General features: G+C 50.5%; 1 protein-coding gene across 21 annotated transcripts in view; it reads right to left on the reverse strand.

Moving 5' to 3' along the window:
- Positions 1–20,227, reverse strand: part of SGIP1 (SH3GL interacting endocytic adaptor 1) — a 56,816-nt gene that overhangs the window by 23,090 nt on the left and 13,499 nt on the right. For 9 of the 21 annotated variants that reach the window (XM_069788458.1, XM_069788459.1, XM_069788467.1 and 6 more), the window contains 10 exons: positions 13,978–14,041; positions 11,427–11,451; positions 9,946–10,023; positions 8,711–8,767; positions 8,150–8,204; positions 7,069–7,244; positions 4,012–4,035; positions 2,544–2,568; positions 2,099–2,150; positions 961–1,046 (listed from right to left, as the gene is read on the reverse strand). In XM_069788458.1, the coding sequence (XP_069644559.1) occupies positions 961–1,046; positions 2,099–2,150; positions 2,544–2,568; positions 4,012–4,035; positions 7,069–7,244; positions 8,150–8,204; positions 8,711–8,767; positions 9,946–10,023; positions 11,427–11,451; positions 13,978–14,041 (642 nt within the window). The remainder of the gene's footprint in view (positions 1–960; positions 1,047–2,098; positions 2,151–2,543; positions 2,569–4,011; positions 4,036–7,068; positions 7,245–8,149; positions 8,205–8,710; positions 8,768–9,945; positions 10,024–11,426; positions 11,452–13,977; positions 14,042–20,227) is intronic. The other 12 variants (XM_069788468.1, XM_069788470.1, XM_069788479.1 and 9 more) reach the window with 3 other exon arrangements.

Genomic DNA, 20,227 nt, shown 5'->3' on the forward strand with positions numbered 1-20,227 from the left:
TTACAGTAAGTGAAACATTGCATTAATTGCAAAAAACGTCTGGAATTTTAGGATACACAAAAAAACAGGTATTAAAATGAAAAAATCCAATTACATTCAGAAGTTGTAGGGGAAAACAACCCTCTTCTATATCTCATTTAAAATTTTTGCACTGTTTTTCTTAGGCTATGTGTAGAGAACTGCACAGAAACATAGTTTTGATTATAAGAATTAACTGGAGTCATTAATTACAAGGCATAACTAGGCTACAAGTGGCAGCAGCCATTTCGTGATAGCCAAGCTGGGAGGAGGAGACCTCTCCGGGAACAAACTGCTCCAGCGGGTCAATGGGGTTTTTCTTTGGGGAGAACAAGGCTTGCAAGGGAAAGCTGTAAAAAGAAAAAAAAGGCAGGGGGGGTAGGGGGGAGAAGTAAAGTGTCCTTATACTCCTGTCCAGGGGAATGCTGTTTGGGGGAAAAAACGACATCACTGAGATGACATCTTCACAGGCACGGGGACCTGTAAAGCACTGCCAGATAACTATATTCATATCTTCCTTCAATTAAATTAGTGTGATGCCAAAATGCTGCCGCGGTGTCAGAAGCTAACGGCCACTGCTGTTAAACACACCCCGCTTTGAGGCCAAACAGGCAAACCCGGGGTTTCATTTGGAAGTCCGTATTTTTCATATTCAATAGCCGCTCTCTTTCAGGATCTGTCCCAAGACCACGTAATTAACTAATGGACTTAAACACTTGCTCTGTTTCCACATAACCCAGGCAGACCCCAACCCCACGCTGCCTGCGATGCAACTACCCGCCCTTCGCCTTCTGCTTTAGTTTGGTTTTTTTTTCCCCCTCCTTTAAGAGGAGGACTTGGGGGGGTGTCAATGAGCGGGGCTACCCCACCACGAGCCGTCCCCGGCACACGGCACGGCCGGGGACCTCTGCCGGGAGACCCGACCTGCGTCCCCCGACCCACCGTCCAGCTTCTGCTCCTCGAACGCCGACTCCAGCGGGGGCCCGAAGAGCGGTGCCAGCGCCGCGGGGTCCTCCCCGGCTTTCTTGCTGCGGGACGAGACAAGAGCAGAGGAGCCGTCAGGTTCAGGGTCGTGCTCCACCCCGGTGCCCGACTGCCAATAAGTGCATTTTCAGGGAGAAATTTCAGGGAGACTAACGGGCACTTGGCAAAACACAGGGTTTCTGGCACAGAAAAAGGAAAGGAGAGCGGCAGCACTGGCTGTAGCACTACGGTGCAAACCGTGTAGTGCCCGTGCAGCCGCTACGGCACTGGGGATTGCTTCAGGGTTAGTCAGAGCTACTCCAGACTGCATGGAAAAGGGAAAAAAAAAAAATAAAAAGTCATGGTCTGGATCACACTCGGGTCCAACACACCCTGCGGCTGCACAGGGCTTGCTCCTAGTGAGGTTTGTTTTCTGTCCGTACCAACTAGTCCATTTGCTTTCCTAAATCAATGTATACCCACAGCACCCGCTTGCCAGCTCTCCCTATCGATCAGGCTCAAGGCGGCTTCCAGCAGCGGACGTCCTGCTGCTCTTGTGGGAACACAGTATGGATGCCGTGCATCCGAAACCAGGGGTGCCACCAGCACCCCCATCCTGCATGATTTTGTTTGGCCGCGCTCTGCGGGGATCCACCATCACCGTCTGGGCACCTTCCCTCATTTCTCATTTACTCGGCATCCGAGCAAAGAGCCCATGGACCCGAAGCTCCCCGTGCCTCTTGCGTCCTGCGGCACAGAGCATTTACTCTGCTTATTTAAACACCAAACGCAAACGTTTGGCTGTCTCATGAGTCTAAAAAGTTATAAAACTGTTGTTTCTGCAGGGGTGTCTTTGATGAATCAAATTGGGGCAGCTCGGCTAGGCAATATTCGTACAGCAGTAAATACACAGTGAATTTGCTGTGTTATTCTGGGTTTGACCTATCCAGGTATACATGAAAAAAAAGATCAAAATCTGGAGGTGAAAACACCGTTGCTCAATGGGAAGCATCTGTAAGTGCGCAACTGCCCACCAAAATGTTTAAAAAATCACATTGGGATGATGTGCCCGAACGTAGCTGTAATAGATAATGACACCGACAGACTCCGTACTGACCTGGCGGGGTCCGGCGTCGGCGTGGAACGCCGGGGCCGCGCGATCTCCTCACCTGCGGCACAGGACGGACAGTGCGGGGTTAGAGCCGTTCTCCCGCCCGCACCCCCCCGAGCATCACCCCCAGCCCACCCGGACGGGGGGCTCGCACCAGGCGTGCCACCGGCACGGCACACGTCCCGTCCCACGCCTGCTACGGAGATGCTGGCAGCAAAAGGTCTGGTTTATTAATTCAGATTTTTTTTTTTTCTGTAGAGCTGGACTAGGGAGCTGCGCTGTTTCTATAGGGTACCCCAAGAATGTCCCATATGGCCACCTTTAAGGAAGATATTTGGGTGCCATCATTTCTGCCAGGACCACTTTAAAGCAAACCTAACCCCCCCAAAAGTACCACCACCCCCCTGCCATAACTACTGTTCTTGAAGGCTGCAGAACAGAACATACTTACTGGATAAATTCCTTTTAATCGTCCCCTGGAATTAGAAACACACGAGGTAAGCGGGATGCACAGGGACACGAGTGCACGGCCATTGCCACCCAAGGAGGGACGCGGCAGGAGCAAAGCAGCCCAGCAGACATGGCAGGAATTGCCTAGCTAAGGTGATATTTACTGTCCACAGCTGAAATACACCCAGCTGCACGTGTGCGTCGTGAAATCCCATTTGCTCCCAGCATACAAGGAGCAGAAAAACCCCACCGAGAGGATTTTGAGCCACGTAAAGCCATCACCTGGCAGCGCTGCCTTCACAGCCGCCCAGACCGCCCGCGGCTTATGGGGGTCACTGACACCCTCAATCCTGTTAGAAATGGCATAAACCCCAAATCCTTGCGTTTGACAACGATTTAAGCCAAACGATATACTTTCAGCAATCTAAATCCTCGCTCTCGCCACACAACGCACACGTGCGCAGCAAAAGCCAAACCCTCAGCCCCCCGCCAGGAGCTGGGGCTGCGTGGCAGAGAGGGGACTGGGGGGGGGGACGGGGTACTGGGGGTACCCCAGGACCACAAGCAGGGTCTCCAGGGGTTTTATAAGGGTGCAGGTCAAACCACAGAGGATGCCCATCATTGGGGACACCTTTGCATGGGGGGGGGGGGGAGGACACAAGGTCCCACCATCACCTGGGGTCACACAAGGGGATGGCTAAAGGCACCGGCACCCTGCTCCCCCGTCTCCCAGACCCCACCAGTATCCCCATTCCCAGAGCGGCAGGGGCAGAAGCAGCAGGCACGGGTGCTTACCGGGCTGCGCCGCTGCGGTCAGCGAGAAGGGAGAGAAGAGACACCTGGTCAGAGAGCGACAGGTCAGCACCCCAAGTCCCCCAGCACCCGTCGCACCCCTCTGTCACGGCTTCACAAGGCGCGGTGCCGGGGGGGTTCCTCCTCCCCCAGCATCCCACCGCCCGGAGCACGCCTTGCTCCCACGGGTCACCCCGGCCGTGGGACAGCAGCATCCAGAGAGAACCCAAACCCTGCGGAACGGGTGAATTTCCCCATTTTGGGCTCAGTCCGAAGCCCAGACCTCTTGGGGAAGCCATCACCATTGTATACAGCAGCACCAGAGGTCACCGACCACCGATGGGTTTTTCTGCCTTCTCATACTGTTTGATGTGCAATGATGTACATAAAACATGCCCGGATAAAACTGTGCCCTTATACATCTTGCCCCAAACCACCAGCTTTTTCACCCAGACTATACCCCCAGACTATGTACATTGAAAGCAAAGACAGCCTAGCTCTATTTTAAAATGCTCTAAGTTAAATCAAGGGAGAAGGAAAATAATAAACATCGAGCCTTCCAAAATGGGAGGATTTGTTACTTGCATTTTACGTTGCAGCTCTATAGACATGCAAAACAGGGATCGTGCAAACAAGAGAACACAAGACTGAGTTAAAAAAATCGTAAGAGAAAAAACTGTATTTCTTACCGGACTTTTCCTCTAAAAGAATGCAGAAAAATAAAAAAAGAAAATGAGAAGATAAAGTATTTTCTACAAAGGGATAACAGAGAAATAAAAAGATTTGTATTATGACCAGAAGCATCAGGTGTATAACTGTTAAACATACAGCAAAGCAGAGTCATGCGCACATCCAGCCAGGCTGTCATTCATTCAGACAGAAGATTGGAGTGAGAGCGAGCATATAGAAATAAAAACCTGCATCTGAGCCATCTTACAGGAAGGATTCACATGCTCTGTTGTTAGCGGGCCCTGCTAGCTATAGACGAAGGCCATTTCCCAGCCTGTTGCATTTCTTGGAAGGGTCCATATGAGGGGAAAGTCAAGCACGTGATTTTGCCCTTAACTGCTTAAATTTAAGGCTATTACTCATCAGCTTTGCCCAGTGACTATTTTTTCAGAGAGCTACAAAGCCCCCGCTCCCGCGGCTGAGTTTTCACGGTGCAAAGAGCGAAGCGGGCAGGAGCTGCCGGTGGGAAGGAGCAGGGAAAAGGGTGGGAGGTCTGAAGATGCTGGGCTGTTACTGGTCCAGTACGTGGCACAGACAGGTTGTACCACCACCTGCATACTTCTTCTCGAGAAATGAGACCTGAGCTATTGGGCTCCAGGCAGAGGACGCAGATGATGCCAGTTTACAACAGCATCTCCAGTTTTCTTCTTGTCTGCAAGTTAAGGCACCGTAATTTGCACCCCGAAGGGATGGGGAGGACAGTGCCTATGGACATGGCATCTCCCATCCCGCTGCTCTCTTCCAGGAGGGACGGGATGCCGGAGCAAGGCTTTGCAGCTGGGTTTGGAGAGGAGAGGAGCCCAGGACAAGGGCAGGAACCCAGACAGCAAAGCACAAAAATCCTGTGGATGCAAAACTCCTTCGGCCGGCTCCTGCCTGGGGCACTGGTGCTTTCCCAGACACTGGTGCCGCTTGCCAGAATCCGGCATGCCGGGTAGCGCCCGGGGAGCTCCCCATCTGCACCCTTTGGCTCCGTACGCCGGATTTTGGATCCCAACATGGGGAAGCAGCACTGTCCCTTCTGTCCAGCCTGGCACAGGGCTTTCCCGAGCCCTTTGGGTTTTGCAGAGCACGTCCCTGCTGCTTTGCAGGGAGGCATCGGCTCCAGCCCCGGGCTGTGCTCTGCCAGCGGCAGCCAAGGACAGGGATTTTCCCAAAACAAAGCGCAGCATCCCAACCCGATGCCCAAAGGGTGGGCTTCGGACCGCACCGCGCTGATACACACAGGTGTGCTCACCGGGGGCTAAATCCTTCCTAACCGACGGCAAAACTCCTCCTGACCGCAGCAGGAAAAACACCACGGGGAAAAAGGAGACAAAATCGTATCTAGCAAAACACACATTTTGTGGGGTTTTATTTTCCTGGAAAAGGCGAGGTGTGGAAGACCTGCTGACCGCACCAGCCTAATCCTCATATACCAGTGCAAAACTGTTCAAGTATTTCATCAGTAAGAATAAAAATAAGCAAGGAACTTTGGACTGCTAGGAGCTGAGTGTAACTGCTCGATCATTTTTTCCTAGTTCTTTATTTATTGCTAGAGACAAAATTGCTTTATATTTTTTGGCTACATTCTCTGAAATCCCTACACCGCAGGCTGCAGTACAGAATCAATGAGCTGCTACACCCTGGGACAGGCAAGTGCCTGCGGTGCCCGGAGCAGCAAAACCCCAGGGCAGGGGCCTGCTGCCAGCAAGGGATGCAGAGATAAAAGCCAGGGGGAAGAAGAATACACCAGATAGAGACTTGGCCCCTTAAATAAATTCTCAGTGCTTCCGCCATCCCATTTTTAAAATGTTGCTCTATTTCCTCTCTCCTCCCAAAATAACGTGGTCTCCTACATTATATACATACACACGTGCGGGCACCAAACTGCTGGGGCCATCGCTTTGCAAAACCAAAACCAGCTTGGCTTTGCAATAAGAAATTCTAGGGTTTTTTATTTCCTCTCTCAAAGTTATCCACCTGTTTGGCAAATAACTGCCAGTCTCCAAAACTCCATCCACCACCTCTATTTTTCTTAATTTTGGTGGGGTTTTTTTGTTGGTGGTTTTGGGGAATTTATCTTTTTTTTTTTGTGCTTCCCAAAGCAGCCAACTGCATTTTCTAACCCTTGAATACTAACAGCCAGAAACTCCCTGGTCATAGCACAAAAAACCTCCAGAAGCACATGTCACTGAAAGGGACCAAGCATCGAGGGGAAGCAGAGCCATGCCAGAGGGACTCAGTGTTTCCAAGGACAGCGACTTGTCCCTGAAGTTTTCACTAAACTTGGTGACCTTGTGTTGGTTTGGAAAGAAGAAATAAAAAGCAGTAATTTTATTTCCTCTTTGCTTAGAGTTTGAGATTCATTCACACTTCAGATACAGGCTATTTATAAATCATAGAAAGCTTTGCCTGAAAAGACACTGTAGCCCACACTAAAGCCCACTGAAAGACAAAAATCAAATCTTTTCACGGCTGGACAGATTGGGATGAGACAACAGAAATCTTGACAAGCTTTAGGAAGACCAGAGGATGATGGTATTTATACCGGGAGGGACTAAGGAGAGATGACCTTTCCTTCCAGGAACCTTGGATTCACCCCCGGGGTGAGAAGTATCCCTTTAAGATCCTACAGCAACAGTGGGGAAAACCCCACAGATGCTTTCACTGTCCCGGGAATCAGGGCAAAACCCATCCAATTTATGTCCTGAATGATGACTACATTGAAAAATGAGGAGAAGGGGGAAAAATATGGGAATAGTATATACTGATCTCAGTTGCCCTGTTTTATGAGCAAAAAAGGAAATTTTAAAGACAAGAACTGGAAACATCACTGCAACACGTCTGAGCTCTACCTGCCGTCATGTTATTGGCTGCATATCGACTAGACCCTATAAATAAGGACACAACTGCAAACTTAACCGTTGGCACCTAAGGAAGAGCCCCGGCTCGCTGGGGACGAGCCCTGGGCAGCACCGCTGCTTTTCTAACTGGGAGAAGAGACGGAAACACCAAGGACTCACCACAGGGGATGGAGAAAGTGCAATGTTGCCTATCGACGCCTTCAGCTCGTCCACCGTCGCCGCGCTCTTCAGGATGTCTTTAGCCTGCAAAGGCTTGATCTTAATGTTGAATTTCTTGTGCGCCTCCTCTTCCTCTTCGGATTCGCTGGAGGAGTAGAAGTGCTTTCCTTTGGTAGGTAGAGCACAGTTAAAGAAGGTTTCCTTCTGCCGCGAGGGCAGAGCCTTGGCGTTCAAAGGCTCAAGCCTCCCTGAAGAGTGGGAATTAGATGTTCCCGAAACACTTATCCCAAATGCCCGAGGGCAGGGGTAGCACGCTGGGGCAAATCCTACCACTGTGACGTTTCACTGCTTTATCCACGTGCGGGCAGAGGATATGGGAACTGGTGCTCGCAGAGATAAAGCCAGCCCTGGTTTAGCCCAGCAGTGATTTGCCTCGGTGTCCAGGTTCCCTCCCCATCGTGACTGCACTGGCTCACCACCCACAGAGAAACGGCATTTTTCAGCGGCAGCAGAGGAAGAAATTCTGCTTTTACCACTGACCTTCCTCCAGCTGCGAGGAAGAGGCTTAAAACCCGCTGCCAGCCTACGAACTCGGCACGTGCGCGGGCTCCGGCCATCAACATCTCCTCACCCGTTAGCAGGGCGTGCTACGGCAGCCGCAAATTGATTTTTGCTCATTTTGCTTTTACTGCCACGCAGACTATCTGCCCTGAAACGGCATCAGCTGTGACGAAGCATCACACATCCAGCACCCACACGCAGAGCTGCGGGCGCACCCACCGCAGATGGGGTGGGACATCGGGGTCCCCACGGGACACCCCACTGGGGTCCTCCCCACGCTGCCTCCTCGTTTCATGGCAGTGGATCAAAGGCAACGAAAATCACCTTCTGCTCTACAGCCTCCAGTAACTCCCTCTGGGAGGCAGTTTTAGCTGTGGACCAACAGCTCAAAAGGAAAATAAAAAGGGGAAAACAAATAATAATAATAAAAAATAAATAGAAATAGTCAGCAGCCTGCCTGTGAACCCCAGCTCATCTTACAGTTTGTAAACTGAGAGGCAAAGCCGACAATAAAGGATATAGCCTGGTTCCTCAGGTCGGATGCTGTATCCCTCCTCATCAAGCTCAGGTGAATTCTGAATAGGACACAAAAAACCCCGAAAGAATTAGGAATGCTAATTCTGTTCCTGGAAAGCCGGAGCTGCTCTTTCCACCTGAAGAAAGCAAGGAATTTGCTCCACCGGTGGCCCCTGGGGAGCAAACAGCACCCGTGCTCTGGCACAGCACCCGCTGGGGCATTCAGCAGGGGCTGAGCACCCAGCCTCACTGCAGATCGATTTCTGCAGTGCCCAATTTTCACAGGTGAAATCTCACAAGGTTCAGTTTTTGCAGAGAGTTTTTTTTGCAATGCTTGGCTGCAACCCAGGGTCTTCTCTGGGTACCTGCAACATCCTGCAGACCTGGGCAGCGCTCGCCGGAGCTGCCTGGTTTCTGAATAGTTTGACATGCGGATACAAAATATGCATCTGGACACAGCCAACACTCAGACATCACCCAAAACGGCCACGGCCACCCAGAAAACCGAGAGGCATCGTGTGCTGCACGGGTGCTGGATGGAGGGGAGGCTCCTTGGGACACTTACGTATCTGTCCCAGTCGATCTCTGCGTAAAATCCATTCGGGGCTCCATTCGTTTTCTTCTGCAACACATCGGAAAACACAATTTCCAAGTTTTAAATTAAGGCAACAGGAACACAGCATACCTTATACGCGTGCGTTGACATGGCTGGGATGCCACTGGGTATTGCTGGAGCTGCCCACGCAGGCACTACGGCGAGCCGCTCTGCGCCTGCACAGCGGCGATACACAACAGCGCTTCCCATTTCTGGAAGGTCTTCCACACCAGAGAGCTAAAAAGGTTGGGTTTTTTTTTTTTGAACATTCCTTAGCTGAATGTACAACATTTCTTATGGAGAAGAAATGAAATAGCCACTTCTCCACGTGCTGGGGTGCTCCACTCGATGCCCACCGAGCACAGGTAGCACTGCTATTTATCAGGGGATAAACACCTTCCCCAGAACACGCCGAAAGAAGGATTCGGGTTCTATTATTCAGTATCCAAACTGCCCGCGGAGCAAGCCGGGTGTCGTTGCTTCGCCCCGTGGCGAAGCCGGGTTGCAGCAGCGAGAGGTGCCTGGGCTAACCCAGCTGGGACACGGTGTTAGTGCACGACACGACACACCGACAAACACACACACAGGTTACTGCTGCTTCGGACTGAGGCGGGGGGCTGGTTTGGAAGGAGGCTTTGGGCATCCATCTCCTGCGGGACCCTTTGCTGGTCTGCTCCGGGCATCCAAAAAACCCCCAAAGTTCCCGCTGGCCACCGCGGCCAGCGAGCAGTGCTGCAAGGTCAGCTCGGGGACTGAAGTTAGGCTGGGTTCTCAATTTTGGGCACCTAAATTAGATCATCTGCTTCCCTTCAGCTGCCGGAGCTAGCATCCCCCACCCCAGCACCCTTGCCAAGGGTCTAACGCCCCGTCCCGGGGCAGCAGCAGCAGCATGGGGGCTGGATCAGGCCACCAGCACCCTCGCCCTCCCTGTTTCACCCAACACTCCTCACGATGCTGCCCAAGAACAGAGCAGCCTCAGAGGTACAAGGGTGGGAAAAAAAAGAAAAAAAAAAATCACTCTGGATGCAGTTATGTGGGGCTTCTGCTTTTCCCCCAGTCCATTTGTATTTAACCCCATTTCTATTCAACTCATACACATCCACCTGACTGAACCTAAAATGTATTTTCCTATATTCTGGATTTCAAAACAAAAATTACTCACTGTTTTTAACAACCCTTTCGTAGCTGTAAACTGTTTTCCTTACCGAATTTTTTTTTCCTCCTTCACGCACACTCTCAGGTTTGCTATTGCAAGGTGGCTCATTGGGATGAGGGCTGGGCGGCTGGAAGGGATTGGGGTTTGGCAGAAAAAGGGTTAAAGTATCCAGTGGTTGGTTGTTTTGAAACACACAAAAATAATTTACAAGGAATTAGCAAACACACTGCACAGTTTTATAAGAAAAGGAGGGCTCAGCTGTGGCTCCATTAAGAGTAAGCATGGTTTTTACGGGGCAGGGGGGGAGTGTCTATTCAGCAGTCAGAGGATTTGCCTCTTGGCCACACCAGTGGCTGCAAACATTATGGTGAAAACATGTTGTGGGAAGAAAAGTTATACTAAATGTCTCCATTCTCCAATTCCCCTGCCTCCATTACATTCAGTGGCTTCACTATACCCCCCCCAAAAAACTGCATTTCTGCATCCTTCAGCTTGCTGGAGCACTGGAGACCCTGTCCTGCCCTGCGCTGAGCTTAAACTGCAAGCCACCTGGAAAAACCAAGAATAGGAGCCCGACTGAGAGGGCAGCCGAGCTCACCCAAGGGTCCTGCACCCGTGCTTGGCAAGAAAAGGCTGCCCATGGCACTTCTGCTGGTGGAGGGAACGGCTCTGGGCTGCTCCTTGCATTTTATTTATTTATTACTGCTGAATAGAGCCTTGGTTAAAGTGCTACCTGAGCTGCAGGCTTTTTTTTTTTTTTTTATCACTATTTCTTAACAAGTGGCTTACGAACACAGGGCGAGAGCCCAAAGCCAAGGATCTTGGGTCAGATGGTGGAAAAAAGTGATCTCTCTAAAAGAGCAATTTGGGACTCCAATTTTTGTACAGCTTTGTAAAAGACACCCCAGCACCGCTCTCCCTGCCAAGCCTCCCGAGGGGGTCTCATTTTTATTTTAAGGTGAGCTTCTAACATCTGAATTTGCTCAAGAAATAATGACCGGCACAGTCCCAGTCTGAACCCAACACACTTATTTGCAAAATTGATATCAAATGGCTAAAGGAGATGTGGTCCGTCTACCACCCAGATCTAGCAGGGGCATTTCTATCTAACACCACCAATAAAAGCAGCAATAATTCAAAAACAAATATCTCCTTTTCTTCAGTTTAATATAGAAAATAAAAATAGATACTGGAAACAGCTGTTCTGGCAATTTTCCCTTAATTCATTGTACAGCAAATCTGACCCAAGCCAATTAGCGGGAGTGGAAAGGAAGATGGGGTTTTAGCAGGACACCTGGTCCCTCTGCCCACGGTGCTCGTCAGGTGTTTCTCTACTGTTATTTTCTTTATATTAATTTTGTAGAAAACCTGGAATACGTCATTATTTTAAACAGATAGCTTCTTACTGACATGTATTTTCTATATTAAACAGCAAGGAAGAGACGGTTCACAAAACGCTGATGGAGGAATTAGCGCCTAAGGGCCCGCGGCAGGAGAGGAGAGCGGGGCTGGGGTCCGTGCAATACTTACGATGCCGTCCCTGTCTGGTGACCCTCTGCAAAAAAACAGAAAGGAAGGCAGCCACATTAGCTCCCAAACCGCACCGCCGCCTGATTAACTTGTGGAAACGGTTTTCTTAACGAATCCACAGCAGCAACGGGTTTCATTATGAAATTGTCAGCAAATCTGAATTACCTGCCATGTGTTCCTCATGAAACCCACATAAGGGTCTCTGTGCCATTGCTCTCATTTTATCAGATGACAAATTTTATATTTATTAGTAAATAAAGTGTTCCTGCCGATGATCAGTCTCCTGGCTGAGGAGCATCCATGCACCCATCCCGTGGTCACAGCCCTACCCTGGGTGCGCATCCTCTTGCAGAAGACAATAAAAGTTACGTATAGAGTAATTTAGAGATTTATTTTTTTTTCTTCTGCCAGAAGCACAGTCAATTCTTTTTTGAACGGATTTGAAAATTGATGAGACTCCTCAGGGATCCTAATCCCCGGCTGCTTATGGGATTTGGACCTCGGTCACGGCAAACGGCGTGGCAGGCTCAGCCGCCGTATTTAAACACTGTCTAGGGATGCCAAGTTATTTAGTGAAAAGACAAATATGTTTATGAAAACCAGACAGGCTCCTCCGCCTCCCACACACTCCCAAGTTTTACGCATTGCCAGAGATTTGCCACCAATTAACGTCTGACTCAGGGCATCCCAGAAACCCTGCAGGGAGCTGCTGCCCGTCCGGCTCTGGTTTAACAGAGAATAAAAAACACTTTTCATCGAACTTCTCCAGTTCATACCTGTCTGCCTCCCCTCTCTCTCATCTCACATGTAATCTCTTTGCACAAATATCTCCAAAATTCTTCCAAAGCAGCAGAAATTGTCTCTGCTTCTATATTTCCCACCGTGCCGCATGAGCCCCGGCGCAGGGAATGTCACCTCCCGCTCGTATCCTGGCCGCGGAGACCCTCGCCCGGCAGAGAGGAGGGGGCAGCAGGTCCTTCGCCACCGCGCTACACCTCCAGCGCAACCCACATCCCCCCAAAACCCAGGCAGAACCTCCGGAGATCCCCACGCTGCGGTGCCCACCCCCAGGTCCCGGGACTGCGGTGGCCTGGCTGTGGCGGGGGGGTGACCAGAGGGTCTGTCTGAGCCCACCGCCCCTCGCCGGCTGCCCACGGGGGATTTGGAAAGCGCTTGAAGGCATTTGGGGCGATGACCGCCACCCGACCCCGCGACACGCTAATCACTGCTGCTCGCTAATTGCGGCGCCTGCTCCACAGTGGCCTTTCTACCAGCTCGTTACCATCACGAACGCCCCAGGATTCGTTATCTCCGCGGGCCACCACCTTCCCCAGCCTCTAGGAAGAGCGGGGTGCTGCAAGCAGACGTGGAAATCACAGTGCTGGCTAAAACCAGGACCTAGACCTGGCTCCATTGATTTTCCATGAGCAGAAGAGGGAGCTGCAAAGCAGCCCGTTTCCTGCCCATCCTTCCGATAAATTATAAATGAAGCTGTACACGGCTGGAGCAGGAGCTCCTGGCTGGTGGATGGACAGCCACCGTTCCCAGTGGGAAGCCCCCTTCTCCAGCAGGACAACAGCTCGGTGCTGCACAGCTCTTTTGGGATGTGCTCCACATCCCCCCCGTATTTTTGGGCCCCCTTTTGCAGCAGAAAAAGCCCCGCAGGTGCCAGTGTAGCCAGGTTCACCACGGCCCTGGGAGCGTGGCCAGACCTGCAGAGCTGCAGCGGCTGTCCCTTCACATGGGGAGCCTCACCAAATGCCGCTGAGATACAAAATAGCTCAGGGAAACAAATTACAAAAAAAAAAACCCCATAGGGTTTCTGCTGTTCCAGACGTGAAGTACTTCTGGAAAGGCCTGGACGATGCCGCAGGTGTGGGAGCGGGGGTCCCCGCTGCCTTTCCCCCCTCTCCATCCCCAGAAGATGGGCTGCACGGGCTCCTTTGCCACGCTGCTTTGGGACATACCCGCCCGCCCCCCAAAGCCACATCAGTGAGAGCCAAGAGCCCTCCCCAGGCTGGGGCGAGCACCCCGCGCCAGATGTGGCGAGCACCCCGCGCCAGATGTTTTCCCAGGAAGAAAAAGCAAAGCCGAAGGAGCATGCGCTCCGTGAGCCCTCGCCATCCCGAGCCTGCCCCAACCACCAGCTCTTCGCTCCACCAACGGCCTCGCTGCCTGCACAGGCATCTGTTTAAATTGAATTTGCATCTAAAAAGATCTCAGCAGACGGGCAAATCAGTAGTTTGGGCAGAGATTAATCTGCTGAAACTCTCAGAGGAGTAATTTTCTTCTGATCACCGCTGTCACCATAAATTGCAAACACGTGGAGAACTGGCTTTATTATCTCTGCAGCACCACTGAGAAAATACCTTATTTGTTGGCTGCTGGATGTACGAGGGGAAACAGCTTAAATGTATTTGTTTTTACAAGACTTGATCCAAGGATGACAAATGCCCATGATACACTGACTTCCTTCCTGTCCTGGCACATAGGCATCAACTTCTCCCCAGTATCATTATATATTAATGTGGTTTATATATCATTGACTTACGTGGAATCAGTATCCTTTTCTTTCTTGCGTATACCAAAGGCCTTCCTTGTACGTTTTTTCAATCCTGGGGATAGAAGGAATATAAATAAGAATGTAATATTAATCTTACACTTCAGATAAATCCTCCAAAAGTTTCCTTATTCCCTTGTCAGCTGTAATTCATAAAGAAGTTAAAGAAGAAAGACCCAAACCCAAGAAACTGCCAGCAGGACTTTGCAGGTAGTGTGTACATTTACTTATGCCTTTTGTTTGTTCACTTAACACTTATTAACTTAATCTCAGCATGCGTGACTACATATTTCACAGTTAATATTTCTAAGCTTATTAGCTAATTATACACTCCTTTGCCGTGCTGCATGTGGGTACTAATGCACAGTGGGAAAACCCTTCTTTGGTGTGAAAAACCCAGTCTAAACCATGAGGTTGGTTATCTTCTGCACTGATTCTTGATCTGCAGAGTGCTTAAAGTGATGCCTGGTACCAATGATGCTGGAGCTGGCTGGGAAGCAGGATGCCCCAGAAGCCACAGAGCCTATTGGGGCAGTGACCACCACCACATCACTTTTAAAAACAGATGGAAGAGAGTGGGTTTCCATGAGTTTCTCCTTCTCAGGGCTAAGAGCTATCCAGGAGAGAGATTTTTAATAACTGCTTGCAGCAAGCACACCAAGGAAGGGATTTGGAACATTTTAAACCACCACTTTTCACCTGGCTGGCTGGTTTTCATGCAGATGATTTTCTGCTGGTGGTGGCCATCCAGCCCGACCACTGAGACCCGGCTGGAGCTAGAAGCTGCTCTCACATTGGACACTGCCGGACATGCTTGTCACGCAATCGCTGCCAGCCATACGATACCAATTAATTTAGGTCACGGTGTAATTTAGAGATCCTGGTGGCTGAAGCAGCCAATATAAACCATGGCCCTTGACTCTAGAACAGCTATTGCTGGCCTCTTCCTTTTGGAGCTCCTAGGAGTTTTGCTTTGGTCTGGAAATTACCCAAACATGAAGCACTGTGGGTTGGACACTGCTGCAAGGATGCAGCAACAACCTGGAGAGGCAAATGCAACGGCTCACACTGATGCAACAAGCTGGCCTACAGCAAACGACTGTATCAAGCATGCAGGAATCACAGCATACTCATTAGGAGTCCCATTAGCCACACGCTTGCCCACACAGCCCCACCTCTGCAAGCCTTCTTCTCCCCGATGTGGAACGCAACGCCTTTGGAAGGTGCCGACAAGGCTCGGCGGCACAAACCGGCGCTGCCACGACCGGGATACAGCTCAAGCAACATCCATCGTACCAGAACCACACAGCTATACTTGTGCTAGAACGTGCTTTCTTAAGAAATACTGCCTAGGATTCAACAAACACCCTCAAGCTTCTACCTTGAGCGATGTGCCAAAAGAGCCAAATCTCCTGTAGCTCACCTGAAACTGGCTCGACACCGCAGAAGCGCGGGAGCACTCATCCTACAAGCTGTCTGCTCCAGCACAGTTCATTTGATTGATGCTTTTGGGGGAGACTGGATTTCTTTGGTCTGCCTCCTGCTTTGAACATGCCCTTGAATTGAAATTATTTTCCATTTTCCCAGGAACGTCCTACTCTTCTGGGCATTGACTGAAGGTTGCAACAAGCACACAAATGCTAGCTTTCTGCAGCACATCAAAAACACTAATTTAAATATTATCAGAATGCAGGGGGGTGCTTCAGGCTCTCAATACCCCATGGCCAGGTGGGTTTTTTAGGCCAACACTAGGACCAAGCCAGCCAGGGTAGGACCAGGAGAGGCTCCAGCAGCTCTCCCTGGTGCTGCTCATGGAGCCTTGGGTTGGACATTTTCCTTGTGAAATTGGAAACAAAGGGAGTGCTCATAAAAAAAAACCACCACACCCAGTGCACTTCCCTCCTCTGCCCAATGCAAGCATTCCACGGTCAGGGATGAAGGAACCCCTTATGGGATCCATACACCCCCAGCCTATGGGATCCATAGGCCCCCAGCAGCTGAGGGCAGCACAAGGAGCTGGGAGCGATGCTGAACCCCATGGGCTCATCCTGCAACCTTGCGTGGACAGCTTGCTTTTTCTACATCATGCCTTGCAGCTTCCCTACAATTTCTTCAAGACTCATGCAAGTTATTAATAACCGAGGAAGGTTTCCATTAATCTCACCCCCTAGAATAACTTCATCCTCCAAACTCAAAGTAGAACAGGGAGGGCCAAAAACCCCAGAAATGAGGAGTTGTTCAGTCTTATCTGAAGAAGCGCCTGATTTGGCTAAATTTTGTAACGAAGCCTTCTGCTCAGTTATATAATAGGCCCACCATCTGCTTAAAATGGTAATGATTGAAGGGAAAAAGGGATATTTAGGAAAGGCAGAACAAAAATGAAAGCCTCCTTCAGAGACGGTTGTCAAGAGGCGGTGGGAGCGGGTCCCCTGCCGAACCCCACCGCCCGCCCCGGGGCCAGGCACTGGCTGCCTGTCCCCTGACGGTGACACCAGAGAAGTCTGCGGTTCCATGGGGGACAACGCGGTGATTTTTCCAGGACAGCTCTGCTGGGCTGCAGCTCAGAGGAGCTCAGGTCTCCCTTGATGTGGTCAGGGAGCTGTTAAAAATATCCCGTCTGATGGTGCAGGGACAGAGCTGAGGGTTGGGCATGGAAGGGCACTGCACGCTGTGGTCCTCGAGTCTCGCTTCGGTTGGCTTTAGGAATTGAAGCACCATAAAACCTGTTCTGGCAAGAGTCATCGTGATAAAAAGTAATAATAAGACCTTGTCCACAGAGGGGACGCTACATGGAAGCACTACGGTTCAGGGGAACACCCCAGAACAAGACAGATTTACTGCTGGAAGAGAAAAGATGATGGTAAGTGGGAGAGAAAGCAGAGAAGAGGCAGTGAAGCGGCAGAAAGACAGCATGAAATAAGAAAATAGAGCAGAGCCATGTGGGGCATCAAGGGATGGCTCAGAGCAGGGAGGAGATGAAATCACCCCTCGGGTGATGCTCTCTGAAGCAGCACCTTGAATGGAGACCAAATCCCACCTTTCCCCACCAAGGAGCACTGGGTGCCGGATCCAAATCACTCTCCCGCAGGAAGACCCAGAGAGCCGCATCGCCCTGCGATGGCAGCGCTGGGTGACACCAGCACAAAAGGCTCTATGTGTCACCCGAAGACACAGCCCACTCCTTCAGCTGTCCTCACTCTCTACCCAGCACCTCTGGGGGCAACTGGGCAAGACACCCACCTTCTCCTCACCCCACCAGACCCGTCCCCTTGCAGGGCTCTGGCTGGGGCTGGATGCCCGCTTGCTGCTGAGCCTGGAAAGGGTTTCCTAAAACCCCGAGGCACCCCACCTTGCCGCACAGGTCATACAGGGCACACTGGGAACACGTCTCCTCTGACCCCGGCTAACTCTGCCTAGCAGTGCTACAGCCTTCAGCCACCGAAATCCCATCAGCTACAGGGCTACCAGAGGTGTCCCAGGCCACCAAAAGTACCAGAGCAATAAAGATGGGTGTGATGTGGTACCCAGCTAACATCAGCATCAGAGGGGGACAATTTAAATCCCTGCAGCTGTAGCCTTCCTAGCCCTCTCTCCATCCATTCGCCCTGGGGACTGACTACCTGACAAGAATCCTAATAATTCTCATAGCAGAAATGTTAACGCACTCAAGTATACAACATTAAGAGTTACAGAAGTCCCTCCCCACATTCCCGAAGCCTCTTCCCTTTTGTCACATCCAAAATACAAGGGGGAACCCACCTCTGCAGGCTGCCCAGCGCTGTGGGGCAGGCAGCAGGTCTCTGTTTTAATCTCAGCTTAAAACTGCGCTTTGCGTTGGATAGAGGTCAGGACAAAAGCTTGAGCTTTCCTGCTGGTTTCACAGCACCGGAGGAGGGGGGCAGGCAGAAACTCTGCCTTCCCACAGGCAGCTCCTACATTCCTCACCCCTGTTTTGAAGATTAACAGCTGATTTCATTCTGCACAGTTATTAGGTGGCTAAAGCAGAGGTCTCCAAGCAGGAAAGGCCATACATTACCCCCACTCCTTAGCTGATGCTCTTTGAAGGGGCACAGCAGCACCAGTAAGACCCACCACATCAGACCATCACCTGCACGAGCTGGAGAAACCACCAGCAACCAAATACCGCACCCATGCGTCCTGCTCAAAGACCAGCGTGACAGCCTTCTTCTGGAGGGGACATTTGACTAAAATGTTAGCGGACGGACTTATTTGACATCTGTGCTGCCTCCTCCAGCAGGTTTTCCTCAATGAGCCTCGTGCAACGACAGCCCAGAGCCATTTGGGTGCTATTACCTGTGCAGCAGCAAGAGTGCCTAAAACCACGTCAACGGCCACAAAACCAGCCTTGCCCGCAGAGACCAAACATGGGGAAAGCCACCAGCCCTTCCAAGGTACAGCAACTTCACATGTTGCAATTAGTCCTCATCAAGCCAGCCAAATGGCTTCGAATGCTCTTACTCAAAGACTGAGAGTAGCCACAAGCCAAGGCTGAACCAACTGCTGTGTATCAGGGATCTCATCTCAATCACAAATAGCTCTCTGAATCAGGAGGCGTTATTCACCTTTTATTACCCTTTTTTTTCCTGGTATACCTAAGAATTGGCATCTAAGAACAGGAATTAGTATTTAACACTATGAAGCTTTCCCTATTTTACTCTTAAGAGCTACCAACATCTTATTTGCTACACCAAACACTTAACACCTCTAGAAGAAAAATAACCCTGTTCTCCCAAACCCAGTCCCTCGCCCTCCATCCCCAGGCAGTGGGAGCAGCTGCTACTTCTGGACCCTTGAATATCGAGGCGGGTCCCTGGAGAAAGAGCTACTCGCTCAGGAGGATGGGCATCATAGAAGACATGGAAACCTGCTGTTGTTTCATAGCCAAAGGACTTCGTATTTGGTTTTGGCTTGCTTTACTAACGAAATAACAATCCTCCCTTTGCTCAGCAAGACAAAACCAAGGGCAAGACAAAACTACTGAAATCCTGAGTCATATCCAGAGGAAAAAGTCAAATGGTAAATTTAAGAAGTGAGGGTGTAACCACATCAAGCCCCAAATAAATAACCCAAACAGCAGCGTCTCAAGCACTCTCTGCAAGTCAGCCCAGAATTTTCCCCTGCCTTGACACAGCAGCAGCCCGCACCTACCATGGGCCCAGCCGCTGCGCCGATGCCATATTTTACATGAAAATGGGCACGTTTCGTCCATTGCAAACCCAGGGATCCTCGACTACTTCATCCTCGGTAGCAGAAGTCAAGTCTTAGTAACCACGCTGCTTCAGTCCATGTTATGTTTGCTTTTGTCCACTTTATATGTAATGAAATTAGTATACATCTTCATAACTTTTAAAATGCTTTACCTAAACCAACCTTTACGTTGAAGCTCATTACCAGCCTTTCACCAGCCTTAATAAAGCGGCAGGGAACCGACCCCTCCACACACTACCTTGATACAGTCATTAATATTTTAACCGCCTTCATTTACAAGTCTAATTGCCGATTTTACTCCAGAGAAGAGAGGATGGACCATCAGCAAGCAGCGGTTGGGCAGTGATGGGACTGTTTATGTCGGCAGTCTTAAGGGGCTCGTTCTGCAGCAGCGTGGCCCTGCAGACCACGGTCAGGGGTTACGAGAGGATTTCTTCACCAGACAAGGTCTTCTCTGCTGCTCTTCCCCCCGCCTGCCGCCGAGTCACCGCAGGCACCAGGCTCCAGCCCCAAACCCATCACCACAGGCCATTAGTACCCCATTGCCACCGCTGTTACCCGGTTTCTTTCCCAGTTTAAAATGGTGCATCTCTCAGCTACCGCAGCAGACTAAGTTTTAGTAAAGATTCACTTTTTAACCAGCAGCACTTGTATTTCCCAACCTCATGCCGGTCCCCAGCCCAGGCAAGGCTACGGGCTTCACCAGCCTCCTGGTATCACAAATAGTTTTGCATTTGGTCTGCTGTGGTCAATCTCTATTTTCCCCCTTGTCAAGGGGGAAATGCCATTTATTTCTGGCATTAGCCTCCCATCCTCTGTGCAAAGTGACATAAACAGTGCATGCCAGGTCTTTATACCAAATGTCTGTCTTCCCAGTCAATAAATTACCCTTCTTATCCCCTTGAGGAAAGAACTTTAAAACCCCTCTCTATTTCAAGTTGACTGGTGGTTCATTTTCCCCTCAATTCTCAAGGTTTCCTCTCCCTAGGAGGAAAAACTTTACACTATTCTA

Source organism: Haliaeetus albicilla, chromosome 8, assembly GCF_947461875.1.
Source record: "Haliaeetus albicilla chromosome 8, bHalAlb1.1, whole genome shotgun sequence".
Lineage (NCBI taxonomy): Eukaryota > Metazoa > Chordata > Aves > Accipitriformes > Accipitridae > Haliaeetus > Haliaeetus albicilla.